Genomic DNA, 22,346 nt, shown 5'->3' on the forward strand with positions numbered 1-22,346 from the left:
TTTCTGTTGGTTCCGTTTGTGGTCCATTTTACCATGTAATTTCATGTACAAGCCAACATTGTTTTTGTTGCTGTGTGTAGTCGGTGCTGTGACTTGTTTGTGCTCATCTCTGTTCTGTAGGCAACTTGCCACTCCCTACTGAATAAAGCTACAGTAAAAGAAAAAAAGGAAAACAAAAAATCAGTAAGTCTGGAGAACTTTTTATTAGCTGTTTCTTTCGGAGCAAACCCCGAATCTTTGCTGTTTGTTAAGAACATCTTCACTTGAGCTGTTTGACCTTCACTGTGAAATCATTCTACTAATTCTGGCACAAGATAGCTCTCATTCCAATTAACCCTGGAATTAAGTTACACTGAAACAGTCTCTGTGTTCCTTTGGTTTGATTTATCCCAAAGGCATTTTGTGTGCATTTATTACATTGAATACCCTTAATCTAATTTTATTGTTATTTTAAAATTATAAATGAATGCAAAAGAAACTTAATTTCAAGGCCTTAGGGGATGCTGACTGTCTTCGTTCTTGCTTCCTGTTTGCAGGTCATGTGACTGGTTTCTTTTTCTAGAAACAAAAGCATTTCTTAAGAAATATATTGTGGGTGGGAATGTGTCATTTTCCCCCCTCTGGAGCTAAACATCAAACTCAGGATTTGCACATGCTAGAGCTACCAAAAACAAGCATCACTTTCTAAATCTAATTTAAAAGTTGCTAAATTTTAATTTTTATTCTTTATATTTTTATCTTGGCGGTCTCAGCCATCCATGATTTAGACATTTGTGCTTAGATTATAGAAATTTTAATGTTGAAGTTACTTCAGAGAAAAATATACATTGTTACTTCAGTGAAGAGAAAACTCAGTGAGGTCATGTTTATACAGAAGCACCTCATTGTGCAAACATGACTTGAATATATTGCCTGCTTCTGACTTTGTCTTCCTGTAAAAGGAAGAAAGTTATGGTCACCATAATTATTTTCTTCCTATGAATATCATTTGTTCACAGTATATAACTTGCATTCATTTTAAAAATGACATCATCTGTGAATGTTATTTACCCTTATCCAGCTTAGTCCTGTTTTTGTTCACTTAATGCACATGATTATAGAGAATGATGTAAAGAAAACTTTTTCAAGTTGGAAGTAATTTTATTACAAAAGAGTAATTTAAAGTCGTGTTTGTCTGATTTCATCTTTCATTTCTTACTTTATCTTTACATATAATAAAGCTTTACATTTATAGTTGCATTTAAAATTCAGAACTAAATTAAACTTTAGAGACTCATACTTTTATTATGTCCATTCAGAATTTTCTTTTTGAGTCTATTAAGTAAAATTGATCATCTATGAACAAATGGATTGGATTGGATGGCTTTCCTGCTTAAAACATTTTCCTCTAATGCTTCAGCCTTCTAATTTTCAGCGTTTGTGGGTTTAACATTATACATCATCACTATGGAAATTAATTTGCTGTTTCTAACCTTCTTATTTAATGTTATACTAATGACATTGTGTAACATAACATAATTAAAGCCAGGCTTTCTGTGTTTCTCTGGAGCATGTTTTATTGTTTTCCTAACATTTATTATGGTTTTATATAAAGTTATTCCTTGGCATTTTTTCTAGTAGTTATTTTCATATATATATATGATATTCATACATACATATATTTTTTTTTCTGGTAACACTGTATTTTTGGAATGTATTTCTCAGCACAGGTTATAGTCTTCAAGGAAATAAGGGGGTCTAATTGGCAGTACTTCAGTACAGATTCTATAGTGTGAGTCATGCTAGTCATCGTAAAATTTAGAATGTCATTTTTTAAGTTGTTTAACAGAATCTAATTTTTTTTCTTTTAAAAAAGAGCTGACTTTCTTTGTAATAAATGAAATATAGAAAGAAGGTTTCAGTTTCTGGTGTTTAGCTATGTTGACACATTACAGTTGATTCAGTTTGTTATACTCAACGTAATATATACTTAGATTAATGGGGAAGTTGCCTGCCTAATGCAGACTTCTCAGGATTTTATCTGTATAGCTGGTGATAACTCTGCTGATGTGTAATTGATTATCTGATTTTTGTAGTTCAGCTTTACCAAGGGAAAGTTTACAAGAGGGTTTTAGCTGATCATTAGTTTCATCGTTTGTCTCACCCAGCATTGACCTTACATGTAGAATATCATTTGGATCCAAATTATATTTTTATAGATTTAGAAATAAAGAACAACATTCTGGGCATGGTGGCTCACACCTTTAATTCCAGCACTCTTGAAGCAGAGGCAGGTGGATCTCTGAGTTTGAGGCCAAACTGGTCTACAGAGGGAGTTCCAGGACAGACAGGGCTACACAAAGAAACCTTGTCTTAGAAAGCAAAACAAAAACAAAGCTTGACTATGTAGTGTTGGATAAAATTACGTTGATGTTAAGTGAGAAAAATTTATAAATTGGTTCAGGAAACTTTTTATACAGTATTCCTATTAGTATTAAATTTGTCACGTTTTAGTTTAAAATATATAGATATCACTATCAAAGAGATACATATTTTATGATATATGAAACTTTTCCTGAAACATGAAGTTTTGACATGAATTATTTTTAAAGATGTGGAAAATAGTTAAAAGTTGAAATAGTTTTTCAATAATTTTATAATATCTTCTTGGGAAATAATTAATTCAGACTTTCCTTAAGTTCAGAAGCTGAGTATTTTCAAATATAAACTAGGACTCAATGTAAGTTGTACTTTGTAAGCTCTTTTTCCTAGAGAAAACCAGCCAGTAGCTACCTTTTTTGTTTTCATGTTTTTGGTCTTACGTCATAACCTAGGCTGGCCTGAACTCATGGCAGTACTCTTGCCTCAGCCTCCTTCATTCTGGGATTGTATGTATACACCACACCCAATCTCTTAACCAGCTACTTTCAGACATACATTTAAAGGCTGTCTGTGGGCAGTCATTATTGATACTTTCACGGATGTTTAATAAATCTACTAGCTCTTTGAAGCAAAGTACGATGTTGGGCCTCTTAAAACTATATCAGGGTTTTAATGGGTTAAACTGAAAATATTACTATTTTTTTAAAAACCTGCTTAAAATTAACTCTTAAGTATTTGGTGGACTGGGAGCCTGGATCCCCAAAAGGGAGTTTTAGTCTTCTTCCTTCTTAATGGTTTGCTCCCCAAACACTTTATGGTCTTGTTAGTTTATTGATAATTTTGTCTCTTTTAATTAAAATTTGGAAATTCTAAAAGAACTCAGTGTCAGTATTTGTCTTTTCACATTCTGAAATGATGTGATGAATTTTGTCTTTGCTTTCTTTTTATTAGATTTGAGGTTCTAGTTCCCAAAGGTTCAGTTCTGTCCTAAAGAGGAAGGACACTTGGATCATCTTCCTAATTCTGTATCTAGAACTGCATTTCAGCTACAAAAGACATCTATATTTAGCCAACTTCCCAGTTTCCCTGAATTCCTAAGGCAGTTCTCCTTGTGTGCTGTAAGCACACCAAAGAACCGTAACCCAGAGAAGCTCCTTGAGTGTTAGTGTAAGGAAAAGGGAAAGCAATTCAGGTGCAGCTCTGCTACCAGTTCCTAAGGCAACCCCAGAAAATCATTTTCTGAAATCAGAAGTGATAGAAAATTATTTTGAGATTACAGGCCATGGGTAAGGACACATTTAAGGTACAGACCCTAGGCCTGGAAAGATGACTTAGTGATTAAGAGCACTGGCTGCTTTTCCAGAGAATCAGGTTCAATTCCCAGCACCTAAATGATAGCTCACAACCATCTGTAATGTCAGTTCCAGGAGATCTGATGCCCTCTTCTGGCCTCAGTTGGCATCAGGCATGTATGTGGTGTATAGACTTGCAGGCAAAATGCCCATGTGCATATGAAACAATGAAGTAATAATTTAAATAAATACAGATCCCACAAAGCACAAAATGGGCCAGAGTGATGTGAAATAGCCAGAGTTAATTTCAAGTCAAGCCTTTGAATTAATGACAAGTACTGGCACCTGGTAAAGAAAAGTGTTACATAATTCTACACATAAACCCCATTTTCTCATTTTCCCACCCCAAGACCCCCTCAGATGCAGGTTTATCCTTATGTTCCCAGAATTGTGAATGCTAGGCCTCCACCATCACAGTTAGCAATGTCAAGCTAGAATAGCTTTTGAGATTAAAGTATCCTATGTGGTTTTTTAAAAAAGAAATATGGCAGGTGGTGGCTGCACATGCCTTCAATCCTAGAACTTAAGAGGCAGAGGCAGATGGGTCTCTATGAACTCAAGGCCAGCTTGGTCTACAGAGCTAGATCCAGGTCAGCCAGGGCAACACTGAGAAACCCTGTCTCGAAAAATACACAAATAAATAAATAATAAAAATAAAGTTTATATATGATACATATAAAAATTCAATTCTAGAACAATTCCTTTTCCATGTGTTGGCTTAAAGTGGGAGTTACTGGGAAGAGATGAAGGTCAGCCAATTCTATGACATTGTTCCCAGTCCGGTTGCCTGCTCCTTTATATTCTGTGCAGAATGTTTTCTGTAGAGGATAGGTCCATTTACAATGGCTTTTATTACTTTTCAGAATAGGCTCTTAGGGTGGGACTATTTCAGGGCTATTTCCTGAGCCCTGAAACTTTCTTTTTTACTTATTTGGCCGAAGAACAAATTGCGATAGACATGGGGGTTCTGTCTTCTGGTGGGATTCTTTTTTCTTGTAGGTACCCAAGAGTTCCTGTTTTTCCAGTGGTTTAAATAATAGGTAGGTCCTTATATTAGGAAACATGCTCCTGAAGGAAAGTTGACTGGCAGGAACATGACTTGTAAGTAAGTTTTTTCATTCAGTAGAAATCTAAGAAAAGATGGATATGGTAAGCTGCACTAAATGTCTACTTTAACAGGTGTACAGAGTACAACTACTTCCTGTTAGGTGTAGGGTGTGCAGGAGATGTGCTGCTAGAGACGTGGATTTCAGGGCCTGCTAAAAGTCAGCTGCACTTTCCTGTCTGTTGATCTTAGGAAATATAGCAATCTTTGTGTGAAATTGAGTCTACTTTTGTTGCCCATAATGATTATCAAGTAAATCATTATCTCTTTTCAGGTCTCTTCTTCTCTGAGGAGGTTTGTCTTCTCTTTGAGTTACTTATTTGTGCCTTAAAATCACCCATGATTACAGTTAAGGGTAAATGTTATTTTCTGGTGTTTGGGGAGAAAAAAAAAGTTAAAAACAGGACATTGATAAGGTTGACAGTTCATGTTTTGTGCAGAGTTTGACCTTCAAGCTTTTGTTTCCACTTCTTTATTTCAATGCCAACTGTCTACTCAAATCTCAACTCCTTGTTCTCAGGTCGTTAGCCAGCGTTTCCCTCAGAACAGCATCGGGGCGGTAGGAAGTGCCATGTTCCTCAGATTTATCAATCCTGCCATTGTCTCGCCGTACGAAGCAGGGATTTTAGATAAAAAGCCGCCACCTAGAATCGAGAGGGGCTTGAAGTTAATGTCAAAGGTGAATTATTTTGTTACTCTTGCAATGTTTAATTTCCCTTCCAACTAGATTGTCAGTTTTTTATACTCAAAGTACTTTGTCTTCAGTTTGCTTTTGAAAGTCCCATGGTTTTCAGTTATGTACCTTTTGTTTTTATTTGTTTATATTGCAGAGGAATTCTTTATATATGTACCTGATGGGCCCTGTGATGGGAAAATATATTAGCAATTAAATGTCTGTCTTCTAGTGAGGTTTCTCTATGTCCCTACTCTGGAAAATTTGAGTTGGAAACAGAAATAGAGGTTGTAGGGTTTCTTTCTTTCTTATTGTTGTTATTAACATTTGAGACTGGGAACGTGGGTCACTGTGTAAAAGTGTTGGCAGTGCAAGCGTGAGGACTGGAGTTGAGCTTCCCAGCACTCGGGTAAATGTCAGGAGCATGACATTCAGCTCTAATCCCAGCACACTGGAGGCAGAGACAGGATCCCTGGAGCAGGTGGCTACTAGACTAACTGATCCAAATGCTGCAGGTTCAATGGAGAGATGCTGTCTCAATAGAGAGGATGGAGAGTGATGGGGAAGACATTCAGTGTCAAAATCTGGCCTCCTCATGCACATATCCCACACATGCATATGCAATAGAGAGATCTTTAAAATAGATTTTATATGTGTAACATCTATTTGTAAGAATGTTTCTATTTGAAAAGAACCAAAATATCTAGAGTAATTTTTATAATAAAGAATGATTAATTTGAACTACCAGTAGAAATATCAATGGAAAATTTATATTTTAATGACTATATTAATATATAGATTTTATATAGCAAATAATCTGATTACTCATAATCCTGTTTGATTGTTTAGATACTTCAGAGCATTGCCAATCATGTCTTGTTCACAAAAGAAGAGCATATGAGGCCTTTTAATGATTTTGTGAAAAGCAACTTTGACTTGGCGCGAAGGTATACAGCTTTGACTTGTCAGTAATTGCCATGTTTCCATTTCACTCTGGTCTGTGTATCTGGTCTGCATTCAGTTCCTTTGTGGAATTTTATTTTTTCCCCTACCCTTTCTAGATTAAGAACACATTTTGTCTCATTTCATTATAAGAGACACTGTGAAAAATCTCTATAGTCTTAATTTTATGGTAGTTGCCTTCTTTGGAAACTGAGTATGAACTGTTGACATTTCCTAACTTTAGCATTGCTGCAGAATGGGTTCAGATTTCTTTTATTAAAAACTAAAACGGGGGGGGGGGGTTGGAAAGACGACTCAGAGGTTAAGAGCATTGGCTGCTCTTCCAGAGGCCCTGAGTTCAATTCCCAGCACCCACATGGCAGCTCAGAACCGTCTATAATGAGATCTGGTGCCCTCATCTGGTATGTAGGCAGAACACTGCATATATAATAAAATATATAAACAAAATCCTAAAACCAAATAAGACAGATAATATATTAGAATGTTTTGGTGTTAATATTTTTTGTTACTTCAGTTTAGAAGTTTATCTGAATTTAAAACAATGCTCTTTAAACCAAATAAGACAAAAACAGAAGATTTTGTGTATGAAGAAACAAATCACTGTTGAAGCTTTAAGACTGTAGAATATTTTTCTGCTGGATTTCTATAACTAATTCTTCACTTAATTTTCTGAGTTGTTGCTTTATTTGTAACCTCGGGGTAATACTGTATTTGCCAGAGTTGCTTCTAAAGAAAGATTGTCTGGCAAAAAATGATTCATGTGCTTTGTGAAGATTTTGATGTGCAGAAGTCACTTTCTACCAGTAGAAACCTAGCTGATATCACTGCTGTGTACACTGGCCTTCTGCAGCAGCTCTTCCAGTTTGTCGCCATTACAGCTCTTTCTGCTGAGAAATTGGAGCTGAGCTATTAACTGTTGGATGGAAAGTGAGTGCTATTTTCAGGTAGAAAAATAACTTTATGACTAGTCATGGAAAGTTTAGAGAACCAAAATTCCAATCCTGTCCCTGACAGGCAGGCAGTGTGATTCTTAAGAGAAGTCTTTACCTTGGCTTTCATTTCTTTATCTGTAAGATACTAGCCCATTCTCCAGATTTTATTCATCTAAATTTGTTTTCCTCCAACTTCTGGAGCCTACTTGGGTGGAGATGGAAAGCCAACTTTCTTCTTGTGCTTCTGGTTTGGTTTAGGGACAGTTACTGTGGGCATAAGCCCTCCACATTTGCAGTCACAATTACTGTATTACTATACTCCGTATAAATGTAATGCATATATAAGTTTGAGTATAGCTGGTGTTAAAAACTCTAATGGCTTTGCATTTTTGAAGGTTTTTCCTTGATATAGCATCAGATTGTCCCACAAGTGATGCTGTAAATCATAGTCTTTCCTTCATCAGTGATGGCAATGTGCTTGCTTTACATCGACTGCTTTGGAACAATCAGGAGAAAATTGGCCAGTATCTTTCCAGCAACAGGTATGTTTTTCCAGTCTTGGGGGGAAATAAAACAGTTTTAATTGAATTAAGTTATTGATCCTGAATAAAGTCCTTTACATTGCAGCTTTTTGCCTTAAGAATTGTTGTTTGGAAAGAAAAATGCAGGTTTACATGCATATGGCAAAAACCAAGTCATGTTAAGTGATCAACAGCACTGTTGTTGTTGTAGGGCTTGTGATACTATTAAGTGTATGTAAATAAAGCTTCATGTAGAAAGTACTGAATCAGCCAGCCATGGAGCCATGCACTTTTATCCCAGCACTCGGGAAGCAGAGGCAGGTAGATCTCTGAATTTGAAGCCAGCCTGGCTGGTCTCCATAGAGAGTTCTAGGCTTGCCAGGGTTACATGGCGAGACCCTATCTCAAAAGAGAGAAGGGGCACAAGAGAGAAATAGAGAATGCCAAAGAGAGAGGGGAAATGCAAAAGAGAAAACAGATTCAGTAGCTGAAATTACTTTATTAGCTGTTTTAGTCAAAGCCTCTTATGTCATAAATTACATGCCATCCTTTCTGAGAGTTATTTCCTTTTTAGTTATATAGGATTGTAAAGGGCTCCGATCTCTGTATCTGAGGAGTTCCCTTAACTGCTAATAAATAATGGTTTGCTCATTTGTGAGAAAGACAAGAGACCATAACAGTATGGCTGAACAATTAGGAGATGGGAGTTTAAAAGACAAGACTTTTTTTCCTTTGCGAATTATTAATGGATCAAAGTAGGCATGGACATGACTGACGTGTGTCATTAAAATAGAAGGAAGTGCTTTACCCTTGTGACATCAAAATAACCTGGAAAGTTTAAAGATGAACATTGTCTTCTCTTTTTTGATTTGAATATATATTTGCAGTTTGATGCTAAGAGTTTTTTAAATGTGCTATTTAAAAATTGATACATATTTCAAACATGAAAATATAGACAGTGATTTGACAATTCCATGTCTGCCAACTAGCTTGAACATCATGTAATTTTGATATAATCACAAGTCTTTATAATGTTTTATTTGCTGAGAGGGAGGGAAAAAAGGACAGAAAGAGAACAGTGAGTAAGTATTCAAATATATGAGCCTATGGGGCCATTCTTACTCATCACACTGCTCTTCCAGAAGACCCAAGCATGGTTCCCAGCACCCGTGTTCAGTGCTTCGGAGGATCTGACACCCACTTCTGGCCTCATACATATATATAAATAACTAAAAAATAAAATAAATGTTTAAAAACATATACTTTTGAGCTGTGTATGATAGTATATACAGATATGATCTCAGAACTTGGGAGATCAAGGCAGGAGGATAATGAGTTTGAGTCCAACCTGGGCTACTTATAGTAAGACCCTGTCTCCAAAAAAAAAAAAAAAAAAGTACATTAAAACTATTCAGTTATCTGGTTACATATTCCAATGTCCTAAACACTGTTTTCTCAAGATGGGCTATTTTTATCCTAGGAAAAAGTAGATGAGAATGTTACAGATAGTAATTCTACAAAATAATTGAATTTAACAATAAATTTTATAGGTGGGAAACAGTCATGTTTCTAAGATACTGAGGATTTTCAATACTGCTTACAAATCAGCAAGGAATAAGTAATTAAAAGAAAAGCAACCAGTGATGGTCTAAGGAATGTAAGACTGTCCAGTTAATGTGAAGTACCATTTCCTAAGCATCATCTGTTGTTGCTAGGGATCATAAAGCTGTTGGAAGACGACCTTTTGATAAGATGGCCACACTTCTTGCATACCTGGGTCCTCCAGAGCACAAGCCTGTGGCAGATACACACTGGTCCAGCCTTAACCTTACCAGTTCAAAGTTTGAAGAATTTATGACCAGGTAAAACACAACTTTAAAAGATGATTGTATTTTGGGGGAGCTGAGAAACAGTTTACCACCAGACCACTTATTAAATATGCTTGTTTTGCATTAACATGACCATGTTAATGTTTGTTTGCTCTTATATATTGATTTTCTTATGAAAAGAAGGGTGTCTTACCAAATGATAGTTTATCATCTAGCTTTAATAAGCTTTTGTGTATGCGTTTTTGTTTTTGTTTTTTTTTTAATATGTTTGTTGGTTTATTTGTGTGTGTGCTGGTGTACCCTTGCCCACAGCTAGTGTGTGAAGTCAGAGAACACCTATGGGAGTCACTTCTTTCCTCCCACGTGTCCCAGGGATCAAGTCAGGTTTTCAGGGTCAGGGACAAGTACTTTCAGCTGCTGAGCCATCTTGCTGGCTCTCTTTGACATGTTTTTCATTTCATACTTTTAAGAACATATAGATAACATTATTTTCATATTATAGTTGGAAAATACATTCTACAGATATAACTTAATTGACCTAGATTCACACCTGATTCATGATTCATTTGAATTTAAATTCTGAATTCTATCATACTAATTTTTTTTCAAGTCCTTCAAAAAGTTAATGGTTTTAACCTCTTTTAGAGTAAGACCCAGAAAATACAGTACATTCAATATTGCTACAACACATGTTTCTGTGGACAATTGTTTTTGCATCTAATTTAGAGGAATCTAATATGTGAACTCAAAGATTCTCACTGTTAGACACACAGTTGGTGTTTGCTAAGTAAGTACCTCTTTATATTTCGCAAATGCTACATTGAGGCTGTTAGTTGATAGTTTTATTCATAGTATGTGCCAAAGACAGAAAGAAAACACTCTCATCTGACATTCAGAAGTTGAGAGAGGAGAGAGAGGAGGCAAGAGAAAGGGAAGCTGGAATGAAAGGATCCAATCCAATGCATGTCTAGTAAATAGTATAGAAGCCACATTGAGTGAGAATAGGAAGAGGTAATGATACTGGTAGAGATAATGGATGTGAATTTTTCATTCATATCCTAGGGTTTATAAATCACTTAAAACTTACAAAAGAAGCACACAAGTTTCACAGAATATATAAAAATTAAGCTCTTTCAGAAATTTTTTTCAGTGCATATGGGAATTTAATGTGAAAAGAGTATTCATAACCAGGGAGACTAGGATGGACTTAAAATAAAAACTGAGTAATCACCAGGATAAAAATATTCATGCTGTTCATGAAGATACACTTAATACAAATCAAAGAAGAACATGGGAAGGAAGACCCTTCTCATCCCTGCAAAATCCATAAACAAGAGAGGATTGATGAACTGAACTTGGAAGGGGGAAAAAAAACCCTCAAAAACCTTTTATCTGGAAAAAAAAATGTCATGAGTGAAAGGTAATCCTGAGCTCTCTCCTGTCCAGCAGGATTGTTAGGTAGCCCTGAGAAAGCACTCATGACTCAGGACAACACCTTGACATTTTACCCTCCAGAAAGCCTGTTGCTTTGTCAGTATTTTATTATTCTTTAATGTTATTGTTGATTAAGCATATGTTTTTTAGCTGCTCAGCAATCTGTATAAAGCCTCTGATCGATTCTGCTCTTTCTTTTAGGCATCAGGTACATGAGAAAGAAGAGTTCAAGGCTTTGAAAACATTAAGCATCTTCTACCAAGCTGGCACTTCCAAAGCTGGGAATCCTATTTTTTATTATGTTGCACGGAGGTAAGAGATATGTTTTCGTCTCTTTTAATAGGGTTTTTCAAATGATAACAAATGAAGAGGAACGGTTGGATTTATTTTTTTCCTATTTGAATTATAGCTTTTAAGGGTGCACTTCCCTGGATAGTTAGCCATCTTGTTTTATAATGCTGCTCACTATCAGGTTTCAGATGGCTCGCTTCACTTTGTTGTTGCTCTGGTACATCAGATGTTAACTCCACAGGGAGTTGTTACTATCAAAGTGAAAGGTCAGAAAGAACCTTCGTTTGTTTTCAGGTATATTCTGATTTCATGATCTCTGTAACACAACAATTGGACCCTCCCCCTTTTAAGAAGGAAAAACTTGAAGAGCTTGTTTTGGAGAATTCTTAGCAATGTATTGTGTGAGACTGCATCAGGATGACTTAAGAACTCATTCCAAGAGCTGTGGGTAACGGTGGACTGGGGTGGCTTGGAGAACAGCCATGCTGTGAGCTCCTCTTCCTGCACGGCAGTGGGCTTGCATTGCCTTCCCTGCCGTGGGGAAACGAATGTGTGATGGATGGCACCTGGTTAGTCTCTTCCTCCCATCAGAACGTGGAACTCAGGGTGGCTGAAGTTTGCAGATGGAGTGATGCTGCACAGTGGCTAGTGATGTGGCAGTGCCAAGGGCAGCCAGCCCAGCAGCTATGGGACTTAGGCTTTCTGAGTTCCCAAGCTTAACAGAAATTGAGTAATTATGTTAATTTACTTAATGGGTATGGTAGCAAAAACCTGGCAGTGGGTGAGAAGTCAGACAAAGTAGAAGAAAGAAGGATGGGAGATGTGGAGCTTGTTTAATTAGATACTCAGCTGCCCAGGGCCCTGGGGAACCAGGGACTCGAAAGTTACAGAAAATCGTATTTGTCTTTGCCAGGACTTTTTAACAACTTTAAGTAACATCTTATTCTAGCCAGTATAGTGGTACATTTCTAATTACAGCACTCAGAAGGCTGAGGCAGGAGCATTGTGTTGAGTTAGGAAGCCACCCTGGGCTATAGGGTGAGACCCTATCTCAAAAAAAGCCCTACCCCCTCCAAAAAAAAAATGGGAGGAGAAAAAAACCTTTATCATTCCATGAACCTCTGTTCTTGTCCCAGTTGCTCTTTCTAAAATACTCATCTTTTGCACTTAAGATAAGCCATGTTTGTATTTCAACTTTAACCTTTAGTACTTTCATGGTATCTTGACTTTCCTTAACATATCTAAGTAGCAAGGACTAGTGAAGAAGGAGGTAGATGTGTGTGCCTCAATTCCCAGCCCCTTTTGAATTCTTAGTAGTTTACAGTAGCAAAAGTTGGAAGTGTGCAAGCTGGATTCTTTTTTCCTCCTTCAGAATAAGAAACTAAGTTTGTGTTCCTTCTCTGTGGTGGTCTAGCAAAGGCTAAGGAAAAGCAAATGGGCCTGGCTCTCAGTGGGACTGGTCAGTGGACTGTCCACAGTTGTATATGATGGTACCTATGTAGCTTGGGCTTGAAATTGCCAGGGGTTCCCATTCTGCTTCTTATTAGCTGTTCTGACCCTTCATCTTTGAGAAAGAAGGAAGTGTGCTTGTTAAACTGCTGTCTCTCTCGTATGATTTTGTAACAAATTAAGTTATATGGAAGTTGGAAGTTTTCTTTTTTGATATGACCTTGACAAATCAAATTTTCAGTACTTTGTAGTTTTAGTGTTTTGCTTTATGCTATGAAATGGGACCTCACTCATGATCATCCTGCCTCAGCTTCCTGGATACTTTTTTTTTTTTAAATGTCTATGGTCATGCATGTTTGTGCATCATAGGTGTGCTTGGTGCCTTCAGAGGCCAGAGAGGGTATCAGATCCCCTGAAGCTGAAGTTAGGACAGTTGTGACCTGCCATGTGGCATCTTGGAATCAACTCTAGATCCTTTAGACAAACAGCTAGTGCTTTTAACTGTAGAGCTGTCTGTCCAGCCTCTGAGTGCTGGTCTTACAGCAATGTGTCACCATGCCTGGTGCCTTTTCATTTCTGAGACCTAGTAGAGCTCCTCCTGGCCCTCGTTTTTACTGGCTATGATGCTTAGCTCTAGGATAAATGGGCACAGTAGAAAGAGCAGGGAGAGGTCTTGTTTCTCATTGTCTGACAGTAAGTGAAAGCTTTATCTATCCAGCCATCTTGTCAAGGAGCTCTGGAGTCTGACTCTTTCGTGGGCATTCCTGTATTTCAGTGGCTTGGACTACTGTGCAGTAGGAAACATTGTTGAAGTGTGGATTCCAATCTCTACCGACATTTCAGGTTTAACTGTCAAATTGACCTCGTGTTCACACCATGTGGTCTTTGAGTGTCCCTCTATTCCCTATCATGTAAATATTTCCCTTTCTTTCTTACTGTCTCTTTGTTGGTCACCAAGTCTTGATTTTCACCTGTGAGAGCTGATGTATCAATTCAGGTATTTTGGTTTAGGCTTTGGTTATTACCGAGTCTCTCCTATTTTCTGAAGAAGATGGGCCCAAAGAAAAGCATGAATCAGTAGAGCCATCCCAGATGTAAACAGAACTAAAGCACTGTTGCTGCTAAAACCAGTATACACTCTTTGTTTCTTAGCTTTGTGTTTAACTCCATTACATGGTTTTCTGATATCTGTATCATTTTGACTTTAGCTCAGCCAGTGACCCTTCATTACCTCAGTATTGCATACTTGAAGTTCCTAAGAGGAAATATGTTGGCCAGCTGAAAAGTATCTTTGCTAGAAAGACTTTCTGTGCTCGATGCTGACCAGCCAACAGACCTGGCTGCTCCAAGCCAAGTGCATGTACCTGGCCTAACAGTCATGTAATTCAAAATGTAGCTATTCAGTGTTCATCAGTGACTGTCCTTAGATACAGGTTTTAATTATTTTAAATTGGATCTTCATGATTGAGTATTACCATCTGGTACGTTGGATATGTCTTTTTTAAAAAGATGTGTTTTTATTTTATGCATGTGTGTGTGTGTGTGTGTGTGTGTGTGAGAGAGAGAGAGAGAGAGAGAGAGAGAGAGAGAGAAAGAGAGAGAGAGGGAGGGAGGGAGGGAGGGAGGAGAGAGTTGTTTTGTTTTACTCTTTACTGTTTGGGGGAGCCTACCACCCAGGTCCCAAATAAATCACACATGGAGGATTATTCTTAATTATAAATGCCTGGCCTTAGCTTGGCTTGTTTCTTGCCAGCTTTCCTTAACTTTAATTATCTTGTTTACCTTTGGCCTCCTTTGAGTCCTCTTCCTTCTCTAGCTACTTCTTTTCCTTTTAGATTTCTCCTTCTATTTAGTCTCTCTGCCTGCCAGCCCCATCTATCCTTTCTCTTGCCTCACTATTGGCCATTCAGATCTTTATTAGACCATCAGGTGTTTTAGTTAGGCACAGTAACACAGCTTCCCAGAGTTAACCAAATGCAACATAAACAAAAGTAACACACCTTAAAATATTATTCTACAACATGTATATATGTATGTATGCATGCACACCTTGTGAGTGCCTGATGACCATGAAGGCCAGAAAGGAGCTGCAACTAGTAGTGGTTTGTGCTCTCTCGGCCTAACAAGCCCAGTAAAAAATGCTTTGCCTAGTCGCTTCAGCAGAAGTGCTTAGCTTTGCTGGTTTGTCTTGAGTCCCGTGTCAGTTTCGAAGCCCGTCACTTTAGCAAGGAAGATGGACTCTTTGATTCTTTAGGCATGGTCATGAGCTTGTGCTTGGAGCTCAGTGGTAAAGCCAGGCTCACATGGATGGCATGAACTGAAAGCAAGGATGAAAGCAGGGTTTATTTCCCAGAGGAAAATTGGATTGCCAATACCCAAATGAAGAAGAGTGGACAAGTGAGAAGACAGAAGTAACAGAAATTCTCTACTGCACCTTTAAAAGATCCAGAAAAGGCTGAATGTGGTGATGTACCCTGCAATTCCAGCACTGGGAAGGCCAAAACAGGCATTTTCAAGTTCAAGACCAATGTGGGACACATAGGTAGTTTGAGGCCAGTCTTGGCTACCGTGAGAACTTTTCTTAAAAACAGACCCCAAAAAGATGACTCTGACACTTCCTTGCAAAGTGCAAAGTTTTTTGTTTTTGTTTTTTTTTGTTTTTTTTTTTGGTGTGTGTGTACAGAGAAATATATAACTATACATGTTAAATTGTTCACATTTGAGCTGGGAGTGTAGCTCAGCAGTAGAGCATCTGTTCAGCATGCATGAAGTCCAGGGTTCAACACCCAGACAACACTGCCAAGCAAAACACTAGGACATTCACATGGCTCATATTGCTTCTCTTAGGAGAGTGAATGGGCCTGGGGAATGTAGGGGACCAATATTATATTTCTGTCACATTTGCCTCTTTTTTTTTATTTTTCTAAGTAGTTAAAAATTTAAAACCTAAGCGTTTCAGTGGAGTTTCCTCTGCAGGGTACTGTGGTTCTTTACAACTTTTTTTTGTCACAATACAGATAATAACTTGCATTTACTTAATGCTTTCTTTACATCAGGCAAACTGCATGTTACATAATTTTTGTTTAATCCTCACAATAATCTTCTGAGGTAGTATTAATAATACTTAACTATCAACAGAAACTCAAACCTAGCAATCAGAAAAATCTAAATAACTAAACATTTTCTATGCCCCTTGAATATCCACATCAAATCTAGGGATAAGACTTAATTTATGTATTTAAACTGGCACCTGTAACATGAATTCTAAATGGTCTTTTAAATAAACAAAATCCTAAAGCCACATATTGGGATAAATGCTGAAAGATCAGAGACAAGCCACTGCCACATCTTACGTCTAGGACTCCTCAGCCTGAAAAAGCTCTCTAGCCGAAAGGCCTCTAGCCAAAAAAAGCCTCAGTTCCTGTCTCCTCATGCCTTATATACCTTTCTCCGCTCAGCTATATTACTTCCTTCTTAGTGCTGGGATTAAAGGCATGTGTGCTTCCCAAGTTCTGAGATTAAAGGTAGGTGTGTGTCACCATTGCCTGGCTGTTTCTCTCCTAGACTGATTCAATCTTATGTGGTCCAGGATGGCCTTGAACTCGCAGAGATCCAGATAGATCTCTGCCTCCCGAGTGCTAGGAATAAAGGTGTGTGCCACCACTGCCTGGCATCTATGTTTAATCTAGTGGCTTGTTCTCGGCAAATTTTATTAAGGTACCCAATATATAATCACAGGCACCCCAAATAGTTCATTTGTAGTCAGTTTGTTTGGGTTCTCCTGGGTCATTTTACTCTTGGTAGCTCAGCTAGTTAGAGTCATTACCTAATATAAAGCTCCTAACTCAATGATAATAAACCACAGGAATTGTTACTGTTAGCATACTAAGTTTTTTGAGTTAAACCCATCCTTGTATATGAACATAAAAATCCAACCAACATTCTTTTAATCTCAGCACTTAGTCAAAAGGCAGAGGCAAGCAGATCTCTGTGAGTTCGAGGCCAGCTTGGTCTACATAGTGAGTTCCAGGACAGCTGGAGCTGTGTAGAGAGACTCTATCTAGGAGAAGGAAAGGAGACAGGAAAGGGACCAGAGGAGAAGGATGGAAGAAGGAGGAGGCAAGAGGAGGGAGAAAGAAGAAAAGGAAGAGGAGAAAAAGGAAAAAAAAATTCAGTGAACAGTTTCTCTAGATAAAATGAGTTCTTAGTTCTAAGCATCTAATTTGAAAACAATACTTTGAAACACAAGTCAAGATTTACTCAAAATGCACTCTTATCACTGGATCAAGAGTATTCTGCTTTAAAAATGTACTGGGATGGCCCATTGTTGTCACACTCTCATGAAAATAGCATTCCACTGATGAGTATGTTTTATAAAAGACTGTTCTTTATACCACACCAGGGTTGCTTTCAATCTATTTGTTTAAAAATAATAAAATACAAAACAGCTTCCCCCATATCACTCTTCATCTCCTATCTCCTTCTTCCCCTTTGGTTAAATGCCTTCTACATAATTTCTTCTCATACCTTTAATAAAAACATTTGAGTTCTGATTCTATTTTGCCCACATTTAAAACACAGATGTGATGTTTTGCTTATTTTGACATTTAATAGGGCACTACACTTATAAGAAAGAAACTATAATATTAATGTAACATCTAAAGTTATGCAATTAAAACTTACCAAAACCCAAATCATGCTAGAATGATAATTTTTAAGCAGAAAATTAAAATAAATTTTATTTTTTTTTTAGTGTGCTTACCATTTAGCAAATACTATGAGGGGCTGCAGTGAGCAGGCATTCCAGCTCATTTCTGCCTGAGTATGCACAACAGAGTAAGAACGCTGCACAAACAGAGAGAGAGCGCACTGGACATTGGTTTGTGTGCTGTGCCACCACCTGTGACCGTCTTTGCAGTCATGTTTGTGCCAGGGCTTGACGACATGTGTTCTTGCCAGGTGTCCTTGGAGACAGGCTCTGAATGCTTTGTCCTAGTGCTGAGGCTGCTCCCAAGCTGTGTGGTAGTTGTAGGACTTTGGCTTGTTGTTGTCTGTAGGCTCATGGTAGAAACAGAGGACATCCCAGGAATTGAGCCTTCGGTAGAATTTGAGGTTGTTGATGTTGAAATTGTTCCCATAATAGGAGCATACACGAGGAGCAGTCTGATGATGAATGAATGCTTGATCACCATTTTCCTTTGCTTTAAAATGATTATAAAATTTCATATTCAGTTCACAAACACATGGATAATCATATATCCTTAATTATGTTTATTTAGTATATTCACATAATATAAATAGGCTTTTTTATTATTTATTAATGAACAAATAACAAGCTTCCTTTCTATACATCTCCTGAAAGAAGACCTGCTTTCTGTCTAGGTCACTTACTTCAGGAAAAAGCATTCTAAATATTAAATTGAGCTTGATTTTGTTGTCCTATTTTGCAAACGAGTTAAACATGAGGCATTTGAAACAATAGAATGGGGGGAGAGGAGTCAGTGTAAAGAGCAGGGAAACGGGGAAGGACAAGAGAAGTTGGGAGAATGGAGTAACAAAGGAGCCTGAAGCAGTGGCACTTCCCTCTTCACATTTCTGTGGCTTCTTGTTGGACAGTTGAAGGTCACAAATTAGAATATTACTTTAAATATTTATACCAAAAATGGAAGGGGCAAAAAACGTAAACCAAATGATTCTCCAGTGCTGAGGTTCCCTTCAGTTTACCTTCTCTGGGGGTGGGAAAGAGCAGCTGTAGTAGAGTATTTCACAGCTTTTAAAGGGAAGGAAATCCAGGATTGATTCAATCAGTCTGTCATTTTACAGCTGGGTCTGTACAAGGGGCATAACATGTCTAGAGATGCCTGTCTTCAAGTGAGCAGATCTAGAGCCCAAGTCTGAATTCTAGACCACTGTTCCTTAGCCGCTGAATTACGGTGACACAGAGCAGATTCCTCTACCAGAGGGGTTAGCACTGTTTCTAAAGTTAGGCTAGTTTTCTTTTAGCCTGTATTCAAATATAATCTCTGATAATTCAACAGACCCCTGCTTACCATGATTAAATATTATACTTTTTTATTCAAAGCTTAAACTTAAATTTTAGAATATATACAAGAAGTTCCATTTCATTCTAATACATAGTTAGATATTTTCAAGTTACTGTTACCTTTTGATTGGGGGGAAGTGTTCTTGAAGATTTGTAAATTCAGCCCTTCTCTAGTGTCCTGGAGAATGATTCTGAAAGGGAATCTCTCACTGTGTGCTGTTTAATATAGCTAGCAAGTCAGTCACATGCTCAAAGCCTTGCCTCTTTGGAAATATTCAGATGAGTGTTCCCAAGCATCTAGTGTAAACAGGCAGACTTTGATAGAGATTAAGAAATTCATATCAAGTCTTTCTAAAACCTACTTATTTAAAGGATCCAATGAATACCTCACTGGTTATCCTTTCTCTATACACCCTAATGGATTGCCTCATTGGACTGACTCTCTAACTAGATGAGTATATAATTTTGATATGTGATTATTATGATTTTAAACCAAGTAAGAATGTTAAAGGTGAAGATTTAAAAATAATTTAGGGATTTTACATTTTAGGAAGTTAAATGTTGGTAAGTAAAAGATAAAAGCAGCCTCTTAGATAAGAAGTTAAACTGTATTCATATGGAACTTTAACAAAAAGGATTTTTTGTAAAAAAGTGATAGTGTTCACAAAAATTTGCTTTTTTAAAAAAATGTATTAAATCACTGATCTGATGAGATTAAGTAAATTCTCTAAAGGAAGCTTGTGTTCCTTTGCGGTCAGTTTTTCTCTGATCGGTGTACAGGGAAGTTGGACTGTGTTGTCCTAAGAGCTTCACTGTACTGGCGTGACTGGGAGTGTAGCACGGATGGACAGTGGTGTTGCCACACAAGGAAGTCACCGCCTGAGTGGCCGAAGAACAAGTCAATACATGTTCCTTACTTTTCGCTGGTGTGAATTTTTTTCCCCTTCTTTTGAATAAATAAGCAAATGCTTGCTAAATGTTTAGCTTCACTTAACGGGGGATAGTTGTGGTCATGCTTAGGAAATAAACAAAAGAAGCCTGTTGGCAACCAGAGTAATGCTAGAAATCAGATGACTAAGATAATGCCTGCTACCATGCCTTACCTACTTGCTTGCTCATTCTGAGGATTTACTCTGGGGAGTATAGTTGAAATGGCTGCAGTGACTGTTTTGTCCTTGAGCTGCCTATGGCCCTGTAATTAATCCTGACCTCTTTATTTATCCTTTTCTTTTCTTTCCTTTCCCCCTCCCCGCTTTGAGACAGAATCTACCTAAGTATCTTAGAATGGCCTTAAATTCACCATCCTCTTTCCTCAACTTAGAGTGCTGAAATTACAGTGTGAAACTATGTACGAACCTTCCCTAATTCTATAGAGAAGAATTAGTCATTTTAAGACATTGTAATTATCAGAGTCTAGTTTTTTTCTCCCAACTGTCTTCTGGCTTTCTTGTGGTAAGGCACACTCCTTATTCTTTATTAACTATACCTTCTAGAATAGTAAGTAGTTACTAAAAATATGAGACAATAAAGCCCTGGATTCTTTGAAAACCCATCCATTTCTTCACATCTGTCAGCTGATATCATTAGTAATGTCTAAAGTAGCAACTATTTGGTCATTTGACTTTTTTTCTCTGTATCATAAACATAAATTAGTCACAGGCCCAAGTTTAAGATCTCACTTTTCCTTTCCAGCTCCTGTTTTGTGGATCATAAGCATACTCATCTCTGACAACCTAAAGTTGAATCAATAGAAGTTTGACACCCAAATTATTTGGAACACTTTATCTCTGGGTTGGTATAAGACTCAGACTTCATATATTTGTGCTTCTTGCCTCCTTTGAGCATATTGCCATACCATTCCTAACAGCCTTTACTTAAGTGGTACCATGTAGCTGAGTTCTGGAGACATGAGTTGTGTGACTTTTCCTGGGGAGCCTTTTTGTGTTCACTCTAGACAGAGGGAAATGACAGACCAAAGGAGATATTCTATCCAAGTTGAGCTTGGTAAACTAGTGAGCTTATAGTGTTACAGGAACATCAGTGACTCAGTCTACAGCATCACACACACACACACACACACACACACACACACACACACACACACCAAAAAACAAAAACAAAAAACCAACCCACTCCAGTATCAGTGATGAATCTAAAAGTTGCATCGCTGGAGTCTTCTTCCAGCAACTACTTCCCCCTTATATATCATTGAAGAAGGGGAGCGGGGCTCCTGAGCTTTTCCTTCTCCACATGAGAATGGTAACAGGTCCATTTTTGAGACGGTTATCACCACTATGCTGATTCAAGTTGGCAATAGTTACATCCAGCCCAGAGGAAGCTGCACATGTCCATCGCTTTCAGGCCTAGTGTTTGACTTTGCACCAGTTCTCCAAAGTTCAGTAGAGGGCATCTCCAAAACCCTGGAAGACAGTAGATCTAGATGACATTAGATAGGTGATAAATAAACTTTTGTTGACATAGCTGGTCATATTTGGGGGCTATTAATAATAGAAACCCATCTGTGCTAACTATGTGCTAGATATTGTGTTCTACTTTTTATCCTGCTTTCTACCTGAAAGGCTGATCTGTGTAGAGAATTGTATTGATCTTTTCTTGTCTCTGAATTCCATTTGACCAATAGGAGGTACAAGGAGACTGAAGAAAGAAAGGGTAGGTGGGGAATGTGCTCTCTTGGTCACTGGGGTCTAGCTACATCCCTCCATGAGATGACAGTTTTGTTGGGCAATCCTCTCTCTATATCTGCTTCCTAGTAACTGCTCTACTTCAGCTGGTGTTTCTGAACCTTTTGTAATTCTTAAGCCCTGCTTTGTCCTTTTTATGGAGTCTCTTGGATCCTAATTTGAGTGTTCCACCAACTAGAATTATTACTTCTACAGATTATATACTATATCTTCTAAAGTCTGAACTGTTCTGAATTCATAAATGTATCTTGCATCAAGTATTTCAAATCAGGATTATAGATCTGTACTAAATTTACAGCTTTATTGTATTAATTGCAAGATTTCTATGGACCTTACTAGAATGTCCAGCAAATGGCAAGTAGGTAGAGCCACCATTAGTTTAAGAATCTCATAAGTCCTTGGGTATGATGGTGCCTGTTTAATCCCAGCATTCAGGAGGCACTGGAAGGTGGACATTCATGAGTTTGAGGCCAGACTGGTCTACATAGTAAGTTCGAGGCTAACCAGGCCTAGATAGTGAGATCCTGTCTCAAACCAAACAGACAAGAAATGTAGCTCAGCAGTTCACTCTTGATCCTCTTGCAGAGGATCTACTGTGGTTACCAGTACCCGCATTGTGGCTCACAACCAGTTCCAGGGAATCTGGCCTCTGCAGACTCCTGCATGCACATGACATATATATACTCAGACA

General features: G+C 37.8%; 1 protein-coding gene across 1 annotated transcript in view; it reads left to right on the forward strand.

The window, feature by feature from the left end:
- Nf1 (neurofibromin 1) overlaps nucleotides 1-22,346 on the forward strand; it is a 244,887-nt gene that overhangs the window by 128,587 nt on the left and 93,954 nt on the right. The window contains 6 exon segments of the mRNA XM_059271304.1: nucleotides 121-183; nucleotides 5,339-5,497; nucleotides 6,341-6,438; nucleotides 7,782-7,928; nucleotides 9,623-9,769; nucleotides 11,372-11,482. Coding sequence (XP_059127287.1) covers nucleotides 121-183; nucleotides 5,339-5,497; nucleotides 6,341-6,438; nucleotides 7,782-7,928; nucleotides 9,623-9,769; nucleotides 11,372-11,482 — 725 coding nt within the window.

Source organism: Peromyscus eremicus, chromosome 8a, assembly GCF_949786415.1.
Source record: "Peromyscus eremicus chromosome 8a, PerEre_H2_v1, whole genome shotgun sequence".
Taxonomy (NCBI): Eukaryota; Metazoa; Chordata; class Mammalia; order Rodentia; family Cricetidae; genus Peromyscus; species Peromyscus eremicus.